The 18,926-nt window shown below is 37.9% G+C and overlaps 1 protein-coding gene across 1 annotated transcript in view; it reads left to right on the top strand.

The window, feature by feature from the left end:
• DCLK2 (doublecortin-like kinase 2) overlaps nt 1-13,522 on the top strand; it is a 135,959-nt gene extending 122,437 nt beyond the window's left edge. The window contains exons 17-22 of the mRNA XM_009327510.1: nt 137-270; nt 1,570-1,647; nt 3,197-3,293; nt 6,035-6,115; nt 7,281-7,397; nt 12,101-13,522. Coding sequence (XP_009325785.1) covers nt 137-270; nt 1,570-1,647; nt 3,197-3,293; nt 6,035-6,115; nt 7,281-7,397; nt 12,101-12,322 — 729 coding nt within the window. The 3' untranslated portion in view covers nt 12,323-13,522. The remainder of the gene's footprint in view (nt 1-136; nt 271-1,569; nt 1,648-3,196; nt 3,294-6,034; nt 6,116-7,280; nt 7,398-12,100) is intronic.
• The last annotated feature ends 5,404 nt before the right edge of the window (nt 13,523-18,926 follow it).

The raw sequence follows: 18,926 nt of genomic DNA, 5'->3' as shown, positions 1-18,926 counted from the left end.
TTCCCTACAGGGCTGTGGAAGTTACTTCGTTTTCCTGTTTTCTCAGTGTGATGATTATTATTTTTCAAACAAATTAAAGGATTTTAAAAATGCAGATGTTCTCCTCCTCATTCTGTTTTTATTTTGCTGATTCTAGGTATGTGAATATCCAGATGGAACCAAGTCTTTGAAGCTAGGAGACTTTGGACTGGCAACTGTGGTTGAAGGACCTTTATATACCGTCTGTGGTACACCCACATATGTGGCTCCAGAAATCATAGCAGAGACAGGGTGAGGATGACTGACTAAGACGTAGGTCTTGTAACCGGTTATTTTTGGCAGGTAGCCCCTAACTGTTGTAAGAACTAGAATGCTCTAATAGGATGGTCCTCCGTCTTTTTGTAACCAAACCACCTATGAGAAAACAGGCATCATTCAGGTCCTCGAAGAGGCCAGTTTCCTCGCTCGCCCTGCTCCCAGAATTCACCTTTGCCTCCTTACCATCTCCCTAGGACCAGCACTGGTGCAGTGCAGTTTATTGGTTTGTGTTCTCTGCCTCACCTCACTGCTGAGGGCCCATTGTACCAGCCATGGCAGCTGCTTGGGGAAAAACTGGCAAGCAAAACAGCATTCATGTTAGAAATGGAATAATCTGTATTGGAAGAGACTCCAGAGGTCACCTAGTCTAAACCTGTTCTCAGAGCAGGTCTAATTAGATCATGTTAATTCAAGTGACCTTGTTTGGGTGACGCGTGCTATTTGGTACTTGGTTTAATTAAACAACCTCATTTTTCTGTATTTAACAGGTGGTTGCATAAATACAAAATAATTTTGTAAGATGGTAGCATTTCACAAGTCATCTTTCCTTTTAGACCTCCATTCCATACTAGCTGACTCTTGCCATAGCTGTGACCATTCTGAATTTGGTCTTCTTAATGGAGGGAGGTTTGTTGTATTGTTTCGACCATTGTTCAGTGCATTTGTCATATTGAGAAACATTTCGCAGCTGCAGTGAGCTCAAGCGTCAAAGGGCGCTTCATCTGCATGTTTTAGATTTTGACAAACTGAATCTACTAGATAGGTCTTTTTTCCTATTCTTTTCTCTTTTTGACCTCTAGTGTTTTAATTTCAGTGCTTTAAAAGAAAAGTGCAGTTCTTCTTCCCTGTGTTACTCATTCAAGAGACTGGAGAATTGGTATCTTTCTTGTTGCTTAGCAACACATGATAACCTTAGCGATAGTTACTCCAATATGGGGACTGAGAAAGCACATTCTTGTCTTTTATCATTAGTGATTCTGGATTGGGAAACCTTGATACTGAATTGAATCTGGGTATATTCAGAAGACCCTGGAGAGACTTGAGGCTTAGCCGGGGGGGGGGAATCAATGAAAAATTATGTTATCATGGTTTCCTAAAGACTATGAAGGATGCTAAGTGAAATGATACTTAGGTACAAAATACATTTCCACATCATCAGCAAGTAACTTAGAAGAGATTCTCAGTATATATTCATGTAAATGTAATCAATTGTTTGATTGGAATGACTTTTTTTGTTAATCCAGCACAAGTAACACAGTCTTGTTTTCTCAGATACGGCTTAAAGGTGGATATTTGGGCTGCAGGTGTGATTACATACATACTGTTATGTGGATTTCCTCCGTTTCGCAGGTGAGTGTCCCTGTACGTCAAAGGGAAAAATAGTAAAGAACCAAGTTCTTTCTGAGCAAGTCTTACCTATCTCACTGAAGAAGGCATCCTGGGGAAAAAAAGGATTAGACTGACACATTTTCTTTACCTTTTTGTTGTTTTTTTAAATTGTTTTCACTTTTCCCTCTTGTCAGGTTTTGGGATCAATTTTATTTACTTATTTTTCTAAGGGAGCTGCTGGTTTACTGCTGTGTGCAGGCATATGGTGGTGTGAGGGCATAGTTTCTTTTCCTTTTGTCTGCTAGGTGTATCCCAGTTCAATGAACGTGTATGCTTTGCCCTCTAGCGTTTCCATTTGGACACAGCAGCTTACTGGTTTGTAGTGTTGAGGGTAAAGGTTAACGGTAAACTGAGGTGAGGGGAAGAATTTGCTTATGTTGCATTTTTAACCTTGTTAATCTCTTTGGTAAGTGTCATATGAGCGATGGAGTTTGCAAATATGATTCTTGCTACTCAATGTCACAATACGTATGAGTTCTACTAAAAATCAAATGGATATGCTTTGTGCCTCAGCAATATTTTTGCAAGGGAATGAGAAGGAATTAGCACCTTTTACCAATAATTTTCCTCTTAACTTATAAGTTATTTGTGCACAGTCTGTTTGTCCATTTTGACAGCAAAAGACTCAGTTTTTAACTAAAAATCGTCAGACTGAATATTTTGCAAAGAATACAATATAAACAATTAATGGAAAAATTACCATTTAGCTTAGGGGGGTTTTTTTGCATGTGGTTAGTTCATGTTTAAAACTGAAAACATGTTTTGAAAGATATACTATACAAACAAATGGCAATTGCTTTGAATAGAGTTTGGGGGTTGGGCATGAAGAATGTCCATACCATGCTATTAGAATCCGGTCTTAACCAAGGTTAATAAATATTTGTTGCAAAACCAACGCAAGAGGTAAATTGTTCATTACAGAAGTAGGTTGGGTGGATGTTCACAGCAGCTAGGGCCAACAAACAGAGGTTAAAAAACAAAAAACCTGCTGCCATTGAGCTCTGGATATTCATGATACCATGTTTTTGATAAAAAAGTACTTACCCTTTCAGTATCAGTAGCCTGCCAATACTCGGTAAACTAAATGTATCATGTGTTTTCCGCATCTCCTCTTTGGATTTTGAAAATTCTCCTGTTGTGATAGTTTAAGAGAAGAGGCTCATTTCACTACACTTCTTCCCCATCATACGCTTTCTGTAGCAGGTCCTTCAGAACTAGGCTGGCAAGTGACATTTTTTAATCACCTTTCCTGTTCCTGCATGTTAGGTATGCAGTCTCTATTCCAGTGGAAGTCCTTTCACCTCAATATATTAGTTTTTCTGTTCTCATCACTCCTGACAGCGTAACTATGGCAAACACCTCAGAAGTGCTGCCACTATATAAGCTTGCAAATTATGCATTTATAGTAGTTAATATAACATCATTTCTGTTCCATCCCCAAATCAAGTTAAAAATTTGCGTGGCAAATTGACTTCTTTCTCATGATCTTTTTCATTATGGTGTTCTACAGTGAAAACAACCTTCAGGAAGACCTCTTTGATCAGATACTTGTTGGGAAGCTGGAATTTCCTTCTCCCTACTGGGATAACATCACTGATTCAGCAAAGGTACTGATATGTTTTCCTGAAATAATGTTTCTGACAAGACTGCGCTCTGTTAGAAAAGCAGAATAGAAGATTCAGAACAGACTCTTAACCACTCTTCCAGCTTGCTGTGCCTTTTTAGTTAGCTTAACAGTGCTTGATGAAAGCTCAGGTTTTGCAGGCCATCATGTTATTGTCTGAGTGAGTAAGTGTAGCAGAATGCCAGTTGTATTCAGTGAACATCACGTGCTATTCAGTTTACTTAATGATGGAATATTATAGTAGGTTCAGTGCTTCAGCTGTAAAATCAGTCTCTCTGATTTTTCCCCTCCTATCACTCTTTTAAAAAAGAAAACTTATTGCTATGTGGACTGAATGCAATTGACATCATTTGTTCCTATTTTACTTGGGCCAGTTATTAGAACTTATCAAGGGGTGCAGCCAGCTTGATTTGCTATTCCTAATAGTTCTTGTGTCATCACTGCCATTTGTGTTTAAAATTATTGTGTCTGTAGGATAAGGGTTCCAACTTTTAAGCCCCACTTCTTAAGCTAAATTCAGTAACATGCTCTGAATGATATCTAAGGACTCTAATTAGCAAGTGGAGATTATTTATTATCCAGCCAATGAGAAGTTGCATTTTTTCTGCATTTCCCAATGGCTGTTTATCCGTTTGCCAACACTTCCCAAACTCCAGTCATCTCACACTCTTCCAGACATGCATTCTGAACAAAGCAAGCCTTCAATCCTGGTACTAAAGGTGACATTTCACTTCAGACTTACACAGACTAAATAACTTGGCTGGCAGGGAAACCTCTTAGTTAGGTATGTTACTATAGAATAGAATCATTTACTAGGAAAGGGAGAGTTTAGAATCATAGAATTATAGAATTGTTTAGGTTGGAAAAGAGCTTTAAGATCATCAAGTCCAATCGTTAACCTAGCACTGCCAAGTCCACCACTAAACCATGTCCCTAAGCGCCACATCTACACATCTTTTAAACACCTCCAGGGATGGTGACTCAACCACTTCCCTGGGCAGCCTGTTCCAGTGCTTGACAACCCTTTTGGGGAAGAAATTTTTCCTAATATCCAACCTAAACCTCCCCTGGTGCAACTTGAGGCCATTTCTTCTCATCCTATCACTTGTTACTTGGAAGAAGAGACCGACACCCACCTGGCTACAACCTCCTTTCAGGTAGTTGAGAGTGAGATCATCTCCCCTGAGCCCCCTTTTCTCCAGACTAAACAACCCCAGTTCCTTCAGCCGTTCCTCATAAGCCTTGTGCTCTAGACCTTTCACCAGCTTCATTGCTCTTCATTGGACACACACCAGCACCTCAATGTCTTTCTCATAGTGAGGGGCCCAAAACTGAACACAGTATTCAAGGTGTGGCCTCACCAGTGCCAAGTACAGGGGCACGATCACTTCCCTGCTCCTGCTGGCCAGCTTGTATTTCTGATACAAGCCAGAATGTTGTTGGCCTTCTCGGCCACCTGGGCACACTGCCGGCTCATATTCAACTGGCTGTCAACCAACGCCCCCAGGTCCTTTTCTGCCAGGCAGCTTTCCAGCCACTCTTCCCCAAGCCTGTAGTGTTGCATGCGGTTGTTGTGACCCAAGTGCAGGACCCGGCACTTGCCTGCTTGAAGAAGCCATTTCCCAAAGCTGAAGTGATGAACAATTTCCTTGAAATACCCTTGATAAGAATATGAAGACTGACAATTTGAAGGCTATAAAAGGTTTTTCGAGGGGGCATTTGGCTCCAAGTACATGAAGTTGTTCATTTGGGAGGGAGACATAATTGTTTTAATAGGCTTGTAGAACCAGGAGTTACACCAGTAAACTAGTTGTTAGTTTTGTAAGAAGAAACTTGAATGAATAAACAACTGAAGAAAGTTGGTTTGGGTTTTTGTTTTTTTTTTTTATTTTTTATTTTATTTTACTGACTGCTTTGTATCAATGACCTCTTAAGGTTTATCACATCTGTAGGCACTCTTAAGAGAGGGCCCATGGAAGTATTTGATAAAGCTAAAGACATCTGCTCTAGTGTCTCTAAAATATGATGAAAGCCACAATACCAAGTCTTTTGGGATTAACCATATAATTAGTAGAATTAAGCATTCTTCTCTTTCTATCTGTCTGGTTTTTCCTATACCAGGTGATCCTTAGCTGATGAAATAAGTTAAACGTCTTTTATTCTTCTGGAGCAACACAGAAGAGAACATAGTTTTCAAATAATTTCAGCAGTTTCTTGAATTTCAGATGCAGTTTCTTGCCTCTGATTTGTGCTCTTTATGTACTGTTACTATGTGCATGTACACTGCCCATATTGGATCTCATCTGTCCCAGGTTTGTTTTTGTTCTGGTCACCTGCATGAATATATAAAGAACAAACTGGAACGTTATAGCTGGTTTTTTTAACATTTCCTTTTCATCTGGTTTCAAAGGACTCGGTGAAACATGAATACAATAAGGAAGTTGACATGAAATACGCGGTCTAGCATACTCTAAACCTAAAGGGCAAATTGTTTATTCCACTGAAGTCACATTAGTATCATTGTTCTGCTATTGGTGTAAGCTGTTTTTTTTTCACCCAGGTAGCAAGAAAATTGCACTGAGAAGAACTTGGTGCAACAAGATTTTCCATTGTAATGTCCTTCCCCCCTCTCCTCAAATCTTTTTTTTTTCCCCTTTCTTTTTTTTCCTTTTTTTCTTTTCTTTTTTTTTCCTTTTTTCTTTTTTTTTTTTTTTTTAAATAAAGGAGTTAATTAGCCTGATGTTACATGTGAATGCTGAAGCCCGATATACAGCAGCACAGATCCTAAGCCATCCCTGGGTGTCAGTGAGTAAAGTACATTTTACTTGTCTCTAATTTGATATTAAATCTGTAAATCTAACCATTAAAGTGTAGTTTTCAGAAGCAGCAATACATTTCTACTATGCCCATTTCTGTTTATTGAACAGCAAGAGTCTGAAGTTAGCTTCAGCTCTGACAGCACTGTTAGCTTCTGTGCTCTGAAAGAATCGAGTAAAGGATATCACTTGCTGACTGTGATTAGAAGGTGCTGGGGGTTGCTATAACCCTGCTTAAACATAACACGACAGGCAGATGTGTGACTTGGGCATCTTTTTTGTTATTTCACATTCAACCTAGTAAACAGTCATCTCAAAAATGTGTACGTGGAAGCACTGTTGTGCATGTTGGTATATTACTTGCTGCAATGCTACTTCAAGAAACAGGAGATTGTACTTTAAGCACTTCAAGCTTCATAAGAGAAATAAAATTAGCAAATAAAATACCTAATTTAACATAGGCACTGAGCTGATGGCTGCTGGGTCCTTCGTCTTTTTGGACAGCAGCAATGGGGAACACCAAAGTGCATTGCTTATTGATCTAAAATCAGTTCATTATTAATAAATACTAGGTTTACATGTACGTAGTCAATGTTTACTGCCACACACATTTTAAAAGAGGGACTGAATATGATCTATGGAGTTCCCTCAAACAAGAGAAGATAACTATAATGAGTGTGTCTATGCATAACAGCTCCTCTCAAATGCATTTATGGTACTGTATAACGTTTCCACACTTAGGACATGATGGACCATTTAAAATGCTGATTTAAAAGAAAGCCAAATGACAAATATGCTTTTTATTTTTAACATTATTTCAAGCATGTTATTTTTAACAAGCTTGAATCAAACTTGCAGCTTATAATTGTGGGACAAATCAATGGACTGAAAGTATACAGCGTCACATGGCATTTTAAGAAATAGAAGTTCATACATAAAACAGTGGTTGCTACGTTCCTTTCCTCTAATTTGTCTTAACACATATCTCATGTAGCAGAGGGCATTCACTTGTGGGCTGCCTGTCTGAACACTTACTTCGTATGAAAAAGCAGGAAGGACCTGAGAATAATAGAAAACTTCTCTTTTACTCCGTTACGTTCAAACATACTTTTGGTTTTTTTCCTAACTTCAATATTGTGTTTATTCTTACACAGGATGATGCTTCCCAGGAGAATAATATGCAAGCTGAAGTAACAGGTAAACTGAAGCAGCACTTTAATAACACCCTACCCAAGCAAAACAACACATCTGCTGGGGTTTCTGTCATCATGGTAAGAGAAATGAACATTTTTATACATTGATATTATACATTGCGTATTTTCCTAACAGTGCTCTATGAGCATGCGTGGTGCAAGAATAGCAAAAGCAAAGCTAGAATAGTCTCTAATTCTAGTCTGTATTTGTGTATAGTGTGGATTGTCTCCTCATCGCTTGAGAGCAACCAAGTCTATCACAGTGTGCTAGCTCAGCTATAAAAACAAGCTTTCAAACAAACATGTAAACACTAAGTAGTTGTATGTTGAAATGAAGCTTATTAATGACTTGAAATCTTTCATTATAAAAACTGTAATTTTTTATCATACTGACTACCTAGTTAGTTAAGTAGGCTCTTCCCCTCTGCCCAACCAGGTATTGCTTGATCTTGAGCATACTGTTGTTCAACACTATGCTTGCCGGGAAACCAGACTCCATTTCAGAAACTTTCTTCGTAGTATTGAGTGTTTACCACATTAATTTTGTCCCAGTCTAACCCCTGCTATGTTTTTTCTGTTCCCTAATGGGGAACTTTCTTCAAAGCATACAAAGGAACCCTGATGATCTATAGCTGAACTTACATAAACAGTAATTCCAGAAGGCAGATGTGTGAATCATGGTAGAAGAAAAGGAGTTTACTCTTATCAGTACGTTGAACTGCCATTCTGTTTTTATTGTGGTCCATTCTTGTCTAATGCAAGGATGGACACTGTGCACAAAGAGTATCTTTAGTTACTAAAAGAAAAATAAAACCATCTATGGTAGTAACATAACAGTGATTTCCACCCCCACCCCTCCCTGTTAGTATTAATGTTAACAAAGAATTGTTTTAATCATCTGAAAGTAGGTAAATTTTAATAATGTTTCTGCATACATGTATGCTTTTGCAAATACATAATAGGCCAAAGATTTAAATGTAGGAAAAGTGGTAACATAAAAATAAAAATGAGAGAAGTCAGAAAATGAATTTTAGGTTCATGCTGTTGTCTACATTTCATTTGACAGTTTGACTTGACAGTTTGAGAGGGACTTCAGAGCTTCATTCTTTATACTGTTGAGACTATGGATAAGCCTGAAGCTGAAAACTGGTATAAAATGCACTATATGTAATAAGAGCAATTTTAATTCTAACTCTCGGCCCCTCTCCAACTTGCATGCCACTTAAGCCTGTCTCAGATCTCTGACACAGCGTAACTTCTGGCTTCTTATTGGTGTGGGTTTTTTCTGATTCTGTTAGCTACTGACATTGCTTCAGCCAGGAAAGTACACCTCGGTAAAACTTCTCATTTTCCCTTTTCCTGCCTTATTTCCTTCTAACAGGTACGGAAGGATGTAAACGCATAATATTTATTTCTGAATGTAGCTCCCAGTTATTGCTGAAGGGAAAAGTAACTTCTCGTTCAAAACGCTGTAATCTAACGAGGGTTAAGCCCCCAATTTGTTATTCTTGCCCTGGTTTATCTAGAGCATTGGTTATCTTCATGTTAAGATTTTTACTTGTACTAGCACTCATTGCTTAAAAACATTCAGATTCAGACAAGCACAGTGTTGTAATTCTCATGTATTGCAGTGCATTGCTATATCAGTCCACCTGCATATTTAATGGAATCCCATTTAGCATCACTTCATTCAAATATTGTGATCTGGCCAATGCAGATAATACCATCATGTGGCAGATAAGTAAAACTGCACATACCTACTTCAGTGTTCTTGCACAGGAGACTCTGCCCCTAAAAGCATGTTGCTGTTAATTCATTACTGATTTTTTTTGTCAATTTCAAAATGTTCTGTAAATTTAAATTTGTTGCAATTGTGTTAGTTCTGCTTAAAGTAAGTCTAGTTTCTGTCCCTTGCTTCCTTCCTTTTTCCTCCTTTCCCAATGCCTGCATTGCTTTCCTCTGAGTAGGTCCAAGGCGATGGTACGTACTAACTGCGATGCTTTGTTCTGCTGCACAAGAAATACACGTTCTCCATTTGTAACAAGAAGAAAGGAGAAATAACTCAGCCAGTCTGAAGTGGAAAGAGCTTTACAGCCACATGAAAACACTGAAGGAAAATCTTTTAAACACTTACCAAAAAAGTTTCTGTATTAAGTGATGCATATTTGAAATATTCTAAGCAAACACTGATATAACTAGCTATTTTTTAACCTCCTCAGACATATCTTGGTCTATTCCCCTCGGAGTAATTTTCTGCATGTGTGTATCTTACAATATCCAAAAGCAATTAGAAAAAGATGGGAATCCTATGAAGACAACCAAAAACACAAAACCACTGAAATAAGCATTGTTTCCATTTAAAATAAAAATTTTAATTGTCACTTCAGCCTTTATGGTATCACAGAGCTAGTCAGAATGTAATCGGTCCAAAATTAATAAAAACATTTTACTTAGCAACAGTAAAATTAAGCCCCCCTCTTCTGTCTTTAAAAAAAAAAAAAATCCTAAATTGCCATTACATAGGTATGTATTGCTACCTGCAATGTGTGACAATTATCAGAGGCTGCTGTGAGGACAGCACAGGAGAAAATCACCATCAGCATGAACTGAGAGCATTTCCTTTCCCTTTACTTACCCTGCCACTGAAAGAGCAGAAACCTATTTATTCACAATTCTTTTTCCAGCAAGCAAAAGAGGAAATGCAATTCTGCCAGCATAGCAGCTACTTTGATAATGATAAAACTACTGCACATCATAGCTAATCTCAAAAGCTTAACTACAGTTCAGCTAATCATTTCCTTGCATGCTCCATTTGCAAAGTCGATTGTTAGTAGCAGAGAATTCAATTGTGTACTATTGAATTTTCTCCTTGTACCTGTATGCATGTAGACTAATGTTGTAACTCAATTAAAAAAAAAACACCAAAAAAACCCAACAAAACCAAAATACACTAAATTCAAAAACTTAACCTTTTGTTTTGGGAACTTTTATACTCAGTACTTTGGTCTGAAGAAGCCTGGCAGGAGGGAGGAGGGCTATCATAAGGCTCCTTGCTGCCTCCCCTGCCCCAGCACACAGCCACATCATTATAAAAAATAAAATAGTTTCAGCAGGAGGGTCTGAGCGAGATTGATTCCAGAACAACCCACCATCCGTATACCTGCAAATTCTAGAAGTCCTCTATTTGAGAAATCTGAGATACTAGCCCAGCTCTTTGCAAAGTCAGGTAAAAGAGAAATTTGAATTTAGGTACCCCATAATGAAGTAAATTTTCACTACCAAGCTGTATGATCAGTTTGGAAAAAAGAGGATAAGTAAGTACCTTATTTCTGCTGTCCTTGATGACTTTGATGCAATAAACCACATCTGAAAAAAAATACATGCTAACTTTAACTTGTTTCAGAAAATTATTTCAGTATCTAAAACTACGTATTTTAGTGAATAGTGTGTTAGACAAACTCCACTAAGAATACATAGAAATTTTTACATTAGTTAAGCAAGTCCTTCTGAGCAATCAATCAAAAAAAGAAATTGCTAAAGAAAAGGCAGAGCACCTGGCCTTAACTTTACACAATTAGCACATCCCAGCTCAAAATACGAAATTCCACGTAACAGTGTCGTATAATGCTTACACATACATATGTGGGCGTGCCACAAAGGTGAAACATGTATTTGTGCTCTGCTCCACAGTTCGTGTCACACGTTTGTGGATTACTGTAGAAAGCCCAAGCTGTACGTAACCAGAATAAGAGTACCTTGCACCATTCTACATAACTGCTAAACTACAAAGAACTTAATTAATCTCTGTTAACTTAAATCTGTATTACCACTGGTACTTGAATCTTCCACAAAGTAAATAGTTAATCAAAGAAGTATATGGATTTATAATGATCAGGATCAGCCTTCAAACTGTGAAACAAGACCAATTACGCTGTCCCTCCAAGTCTCAGAAAGCAATTTTGACATATATTTTTGACACAGAACTACTAGAATTCCCTCTAGGTCACTTTAGACATTCCACTTGCAATTAAACATTACACTATGGTTTAACACAACTTGCAGTATCCTTCAGAGGGTATGAAAGTTGTCGGCTTTAGCAGACACACCACATACTCCAGATAATCCACCTACCGCACTATAGAGTTCTCAGTTTTCATTCTAACCTGCTACTCCCTTCTCCGGTAAATCAATTTTTAAGTATAGTATTCAGAAATGATGCATTTTTGCCACTGTGTCAGCTGTAGGTCATTTGCCTACTCTCAACAATAAGCGGAAAAGTAGACCCTTTTCTTTAAGACAGAAAAAATCGTTAGGTTTTCATCTGTGATCTTCACCAACAAACAGCTACACTTCTGTACCATGTGGTTTGTTACAGAAAATGTATTATTAAGTTTTCACTAAGCATCATGTGATTTCTTGTGTCTCCAAAAACACAGGTACATAAATTTTGCTAATAGCTAGTGTGAAGATTTCCTGCCATATTATAACCACTCGTGTAAATTTTTTTCTACATCAGACTTGCAAGACAAAATTTTAAACTCGCACCATCATGGCAAACGTATGTCTGGAGGATAAGTTTTCCTTATGTTTTCCAAAGTCAGCACCACAAAACGCTACAATTAATTATATATAAGATTTCTAATGTTATTTCTCCTTTTTTTCTGGCTCTAATGCATGCACTTAATGTCCTGTAGATTGTTTTAACGCTTAAGGTAAGACAGGGTTTTGATTTAACTGCTCTCTTTATATTTTGCCTTGGGTTTTTTTTTGTTTGTTTTTAGAACACAGCTCTAGATAAAGAGAGTCAGATTTTCTGCAGCAAGCGCTGTCAGGACTCTGGTAGAGCTGGAATGGAGAAAATTTCTGCAATTACTGCTGCAGCTGATGATCCTCGTGTGGCTGGGTCCAAGACCCTCTTCCCTGCTGCTTCTGAGCCACTCAGATCCCCCACAGTCCCTGCCTCGGTACCTCCCGAGTTTGCTGGGGATCAGCCGGGTGCGTAGGACTGATGAAACCAAATCCAACTGAAGCTCCCTGCACTCTCGCCACAATTTCTCTTCATTTCACGCGTCAGTTTGTTTTCAATTTGCGTGCACCCTCTCGTGGCGAGCCCAAGGCAGGCTCTGTCATGGGAGACTGATCTTCTAATAGCGGGTGAGTGAACGTGCTTTTTGAGTGCTCTTTGCCCTTCTCTTGAGAACAGCAGTAGGGGAAAGATTCTGGCAAAGTTAGACAATTTTTAAGTTATCATCTGTGTTAGTTTAATTAACTGCATTTCACACGGCCTTGGGCTCTAAATAGACTAACTTGCTGTGTAGCTAACCATATTTTTATATGAGCAGTGAGACGATGAACATTTACCTGGCCTCACCTGTGTACAAGCAGGCCCCATTCTGTTCTTCTGCTGAGGATTCTCAGAAAAGCGGGAGAGGAGGACAAGGGAAGAAAACTTACATTCACCTTCTATTCCTGATGCCTCTATTTTTAGCCAAGTTTCTACTAAGCTCGAAGAGGCAAATTTTCACAAAAATTTTTCTAGTGGACTAACTGTAAAATATCATGAGACAAACATTGGAGACAGAGGGAAGGATGGTTGGTTTTGCATCAAGAAAATTATCGGACTTGCAGGCTGCAGGGTAGTGTTTAGATAATATGAATTTAAAAAAAATGACTTGAGATGTAAACATGAGCACTGGACGTTTATTCGTAACGAAGACTGGAGTCAAGGAAGCCTTTTTGTTCTAGCCGTTTTCTATCCTAACCAAAAGTGTCCCATCCGCACCTTTCTCCAGGGTCAGACTACCTATTAGATAAAATAAAATGACTTTGGACCTGTGAACGGAAAGCCTGATGCACGTTATCTAAGCTAGGATGAATGGAGCAGTTCCTAGTTTTAGGGTGGGCTGATTGAGGAGCTACTGCAAATAGCTGCCATCAATAGCTATCGGAGGTTTGTCAGTGCTATCCCCCTATTCACCTGGTGCAGGCACTGGAAACAAGGATTGGGGAGCAACTATCCTTAATCTGCAGTCACAGATAGATGCGACTTTATCTTTACCATAATGCTTAGTTCAATATAGTATGTATTCTGCTTACTCTTTTCCTTTGCTCGTTCTTACGAATTGGTCATAGTTCATTTTCTTTCTTAGCTATACTTTCTACTAGAATTGTAAAAGAAAGACCTGCAATAAACTTTCTTCATTAAAAAAAAAAAAAAAGTCATTCATTTCTTTGAGAACTGGTATTTTGTTAGTGAAAATGTCGTCTTATTCTCTCTGGAGAGATTGAACAGTAAGGTACCTTCCAAAAAGATTTCATAAAATTAATCTGAGGGATTCCCATAACCCTTTAAAGTTCATTGACTCCTATGGAAGACATAGGTAATACATGACTGAACGTGAGTGTTTAACCTTTTGAAGAGGCAATTAAAGATCAAAAAGTGCCAATTGGTAACTTAAGGTCATGGTGCAGCTGAAAGAACTACAGCATCTTGGCAAAAAAAGGGTAGTAAAGGTATGAAAATATATTACGTGCCTTAAACTATGATAAAAAGGTTGGGCTACAACGAGTCATTGTGAATTAACTTTGTTACGGGTTCACTGGAGTAAGCTCAAGATATTTGGAGAGTATGGGAATGGCCTTTTGTATAAAATTATGTACATTTATATTTTGGTACAGTGCAAAAATACGAAGATAACACTCTAATCTTACTCAGAACAGACACTAGCGAGAGTCCGTTAGCTAGCCGTGTGTGTGCAGCTGTTAAATTCTGTAACAAGTCTTAGACTAAGCTAAACAAAGGATGCGTAATTTCAGATGGAGCGGGCTAACCAGCCACCTACAGCAAGGAAGACGGTGACAGACTACTGAATTGGGAGATTAGTAAAGAGGAAGCAGCAACAAAGTGATGAGCACTGGGTTGAGTTCTGTTTTTTCTAAGAGGATGGATATTCAGCTGTGCGAGGCCTAGATATTATTTATTTTATGAAGAAAAAACTGTCATGGATTGGCAGAGATATCTAACAAGTTGTGTGCCACAAAACCTCATGCATATATAAAAGAAAGGATGATAATTTGCCTGGTCAACGGCTGCCAGTTCTAAACCATTACTTTGTCTCATGGAAGAAGAGAGTAAAGACATACATACCCTGAATTCTTGTCCCTAAGTTCATGACTGATTAACATCTAAACATTCTTAGACAAGTACTTTGATTCACAGAGCAGAGGCAGTTGATAGGCTATGCCAAAACATGTTTATTTAAAAATAGTGACAACAGCTGGAAAAGATGATCATGTGGCCAACAGACTCGGATAAAAAACATGGGATAGCTGGGCAAGTTCTTAACTCTGTGTATGACCTTAGGAAAGTTGTATCACCGCTCCGTGCCTTAATTTAGTTCCACGGATGTTAAATCTGCGGGTTCATAGGTGGTATGTTTGTGCTGCTCAGCGTATCACAGTTTAACATAAAAATAAAGACGTGTCGGTTAACACTAGAACACTTAATGAAGGCTCGTAAGTGTTAGGTTTGGTTTGTTATCTACTGCACTTTGATTTAATCCTTCTCTCTTTGTAGAACCATCAGTTGCTGGAAGAAGGCAAAAACAGAAAAGAAATTGTAAAACAGAACTATGCTATCTGCTATAAAGAAACAACTATAGAAACTGTAAACTCAAGTTATACGGTTGTCAAAGAGGACTGTCACCTTTTTTGTTTCATAAAAGTAGCTGAAATTCATGTACCATTTTGATAGCTACTGATTAAATGCCAGTTTTTACAAACACGCAATGCTGACAACACAACTGCTACCCTGCCTACATTTTTAAAAACGAATTATTAAAAAAAGGTCTTTCTAAAAATCCCCGGTCTTTTTAGCTCCTTTGAACATGAGTAGTTGTTACTATATCCCAAAGGAGCCGATTCCTGCAGTTCTAGATTTGAAATCCCAGAACTGAATCTTCCCCTGCTGTAAATCAGCGTAACACTAAGTTCACTGGGACGCCCTTCAAAATTTACCCTTACAGACAATTACGCCCATTGTTGAACTTACTTATAAAATTAATTACAGTAATTGTCAAAGTACATTAAGGTAGATGGTGTTTCACGATGATGTTACTTTCATCAAGTATTGGCTCATGCTTACAGCTAGTCCTTAAGAATATTTACGAAGGTCAGTAAATCTTACTTTGGACTACTTTAGTAAGCAAAGATCTCTTGTTTTTAGATTCAGACATAGTTCCCCCATCTAAACGGAATACTTGAGGAAGAGAAGCTAGGAGGAAGTAATGACTAAAACTAACAGATTGCAGGGTAATTTTTCCTAAATTAATAAATAATTATATTTTATTTTTTAAATATGTAAATTAATTATATATGTAAGATACCAGAAAATATTTTTAACCTACTTCTTACTCTGAATTTTCCCTTTCTTTCCTCCTGCATATTTTGTTTTTTTTTTTTTTTTTTTTTTTTTTTTTTTAAATAAACCAAACCAAAACACAGGCTTTTCTACTCTAGTAGAGTGCATCCAGTGTACTGGGACTTAGGAACAAAAAGCATGAAGCTTTTTGTTTGAGCTGGGGAAGTTCAGTCTTTTAATTCAAGGAAGCAGGTCTTCTAAGACCTCATTAACCTCTCTCAAAAATAGAGGTTCTGTGATTTGGACATGTGGTGAGAAGACTATGGCAACAACGGTAACTTCTGCAAGTAACATCCAATGCCATTTTTCTTGTTCTACGCTTAGAGCTCACACTGAGTGTACGTGAAAGAGGTTGCCAAAATACACGATACAAGTGATCAGACATCCTTCAGCAGGTGCCAGACACTTCGTGTTACCTCTTGGAGGGCCCTGGTGATATAGGAGACACTCCAGCACCCTGGTGTACATCGAAGAGATCAGAAGCAAGATCCCGTATACGATTTCCAACAGGGATCACAGCTTTGGCCTTTATGAGAAGACTCTCATTTTCCTAATCTACTTGAAATAAAGAAATGTTAGCTAGGAAGCAGTAACTTGTTATACCACTGCCTGTACACTCACCAAAAAGGGGTTCAAATTCCTATTCACAGAAATTATTTTGATCATCTTGGGCTAAACCAATAAATTCATGCAGCAAGCAGGAAAATTTTATTTTAAAAGTCTTACTTAAGCCTAGTTTTCATATCTTCCTCCCCCCCGGTCTAATTATTACAGATTGATAGAGTAAATTTACTGAAGTATTTATTCACTTTTATATAAATATACATAGTTATCAATTATCTTTAACAGTTTTAAAATGGGAATTCATATTTCACATTTACTCATTATTTCTTTCAAGCTACATTCAAACAGCAATCGGAAAGCAGCAGAAATGCACAAAACTAGTAACCGATCCAAAATGTTGGTTAGGTAAAGCTGATTTTTTTTAAGATTAAAAAAAGGCAAGCAAATCAAACACTCCTACTGCAATCGCTTTCAATGTCTAATGCATACAAATAGGTATATAGTTGAGCTTTTCTGTCAGGGGAATCCTTTCTGGGGGATTTCTGTTTTGTTTTTAAACTAAATGAGCATTGTGAAAAAAACACCGGGAAGGACTGAAGAAGCAAGCTGCCATGCAACCATCCACCAAGAAGTTTTTCCTCAGCTGTTGCTTCCGTTCTTGATTTTGTTTCAAACAGCATTTGAATTCTAAGTGCCTTTGTCATTTCTGGAAACAGAAAGCCCAGAGTGAGAGTCATGCAAGATGCAGGTTTCAGAGAAGCACAGCTTCACCAAGAAGTACCAGCAACTATTCCCTTCTCCCAAAAATAATATTTGCCAATTAATACGAAATACTGACTTTCAGCGTGTTTAAACTTTAAGCGTTCAGCATTTAAACACTTGCCTTAAAAAGGCACTAGCTCTGTTGTTTAGAACGGTCAGATTTTGGTTTTGCAAAAATCTGGGGCTTGCTTGAAAAAGGATCCCTAGCACACAGGATAAACAAGGCAAAAAGCAAAATGCGAGAGCGATCTGCAACGTCATCTATCTCTTATTGCATATATCTACTGCTGAACACTGAATACCCCCCATTCTACACACACCACTAGACTCAGTTGTGCTGTAGCATTTTGCAGCTCAGAGCTCACAGTACAGAGCGAACAAAGCAACAGTGGGAAGAAAAAAAATTAGAACTTGAAGAAAATAGCAAATGATCATATCTCAAACTTTGTCCGTTTAGCAAATAGCAAGTACCACATTTTGAAAACCTCTTTTTGTCTATTCCCATGGAATACAGCATAATTTCCAAAGCACGCATCTAAATGTCTTTAATTCGTTGACCATATGATGCAGTCCCAAATATGAAGTTGTATGTAATTTCACATTTTACTAAATATACAAATCTTTGGTTTCAAGACTATGCTTTCTGAGAACTATCTCAATTAATTTACAAGAAAGTAGTTGTATTTCCCATATTTTATAAAAAGTTGTGAAATATTTTATATACTCTTTATAATAATACGCTCCTTTAAGTCTCAACTAAAAATAAACTATTTACAGATACAAGTCAGAATTTATTCTTTCCAGCTTTGTTTCCTATGTTTTAATCCATTTTTTTCCTCACGGGACTGGCTGTATTTGAATTGCAGAGCTTTAGGTTACATGTAGTTGAATTTCAGTAAATCTAAACAAAATCAGAAACTATTTCCTACAGTTTTTGATCCAGAGCTTTAAATTATGATGCATAAGCACAGACATGCATCATTAACTGTATCAGTTTACTGAAGATCTTAGGTTGGTTCTGCGTAAAAGTAAACTATTTTGGATTTCATGTAATGTTGTATCACGTGGGAAATCCAAGCAAGTGACTCATCTCAAGCTTTACACAAATATCCTAACCCTATATGGGAAAGGTCTCGCTGGTTTAGAGCAGCACCCACAGAATGGCCCAGCTCTGGTTTTATTTAACTAGGATGCAGCCAGTTTCTCACGAACAATATAGTCATCTTTTATTCCCTTTGAATTACTTCTAAGTATAAGAGAAAGAGAAAGCAAAACAGAGATGCCGTAACACAAGCACACTTAAATCTCTGTGAATATGAAACAGTACATAAAATGGAAAAGCTACAATCTAGATAGTCACCATATCTAGGCCATTCTTACTCAATGTATCTAACAGCGGTCCTGACTAAAGTTGCAATAAAATTCATTTCATTTGCCACAGAAGCCCCAGTTTGGAATTTCCTTTTGCTACTAAAAGAAATGAAAACATTTTTTTGTTCCAGGACACCAGCTCTGTATGAAAAACATGGGTCGGGTTTTTGTTGCTGCTGTTCAGGTATGTGGAATAACTGAAGAAACTTCCCTGTTCCTTAAAAATCCCCAGCCTGATCCCACACATTAAAAGCACCACAGCAGAAAAGGCTTTCCATAACGTTTCTAAACAGAAATTCAATTTTTATTTTTTTAGAATTGCAATGAGAACCCCAAAATCATGCCAACTTCTGACAGTAGTTGTAAAAACCAGCTACCACTGTACTATAGTAGTATTAACACCTACAAGTATCTACAAGAAGGGCCAGAAGGAGGATCTGGGGAACTACAGGCCTGTCAGCCTGACCTCGGTGCCGGGGAAGATTATGGAG

Source organism: Pygoscelis adeliae, unplaced genomic scaffold (genome assembly GCF_000699105.1).
Source record: "Pygoscelis adeliae isolate BGI_AS28 unplaced genomic scaffold, ASM69910v1 Scaffold157, whole genome shotgun sequence".
In the NCBI taxonomy this organism is placed as follows: domain Eukaryota; kingdom Metazoa; phylum Chordata; class Aves; order Sphenisciformes; family Spheniscidae; genus Pygoscelis; species Pygoscelis adeliae.
This window is presented reverse-complemented; position numbering and strand designations above follow the sequence as displayed.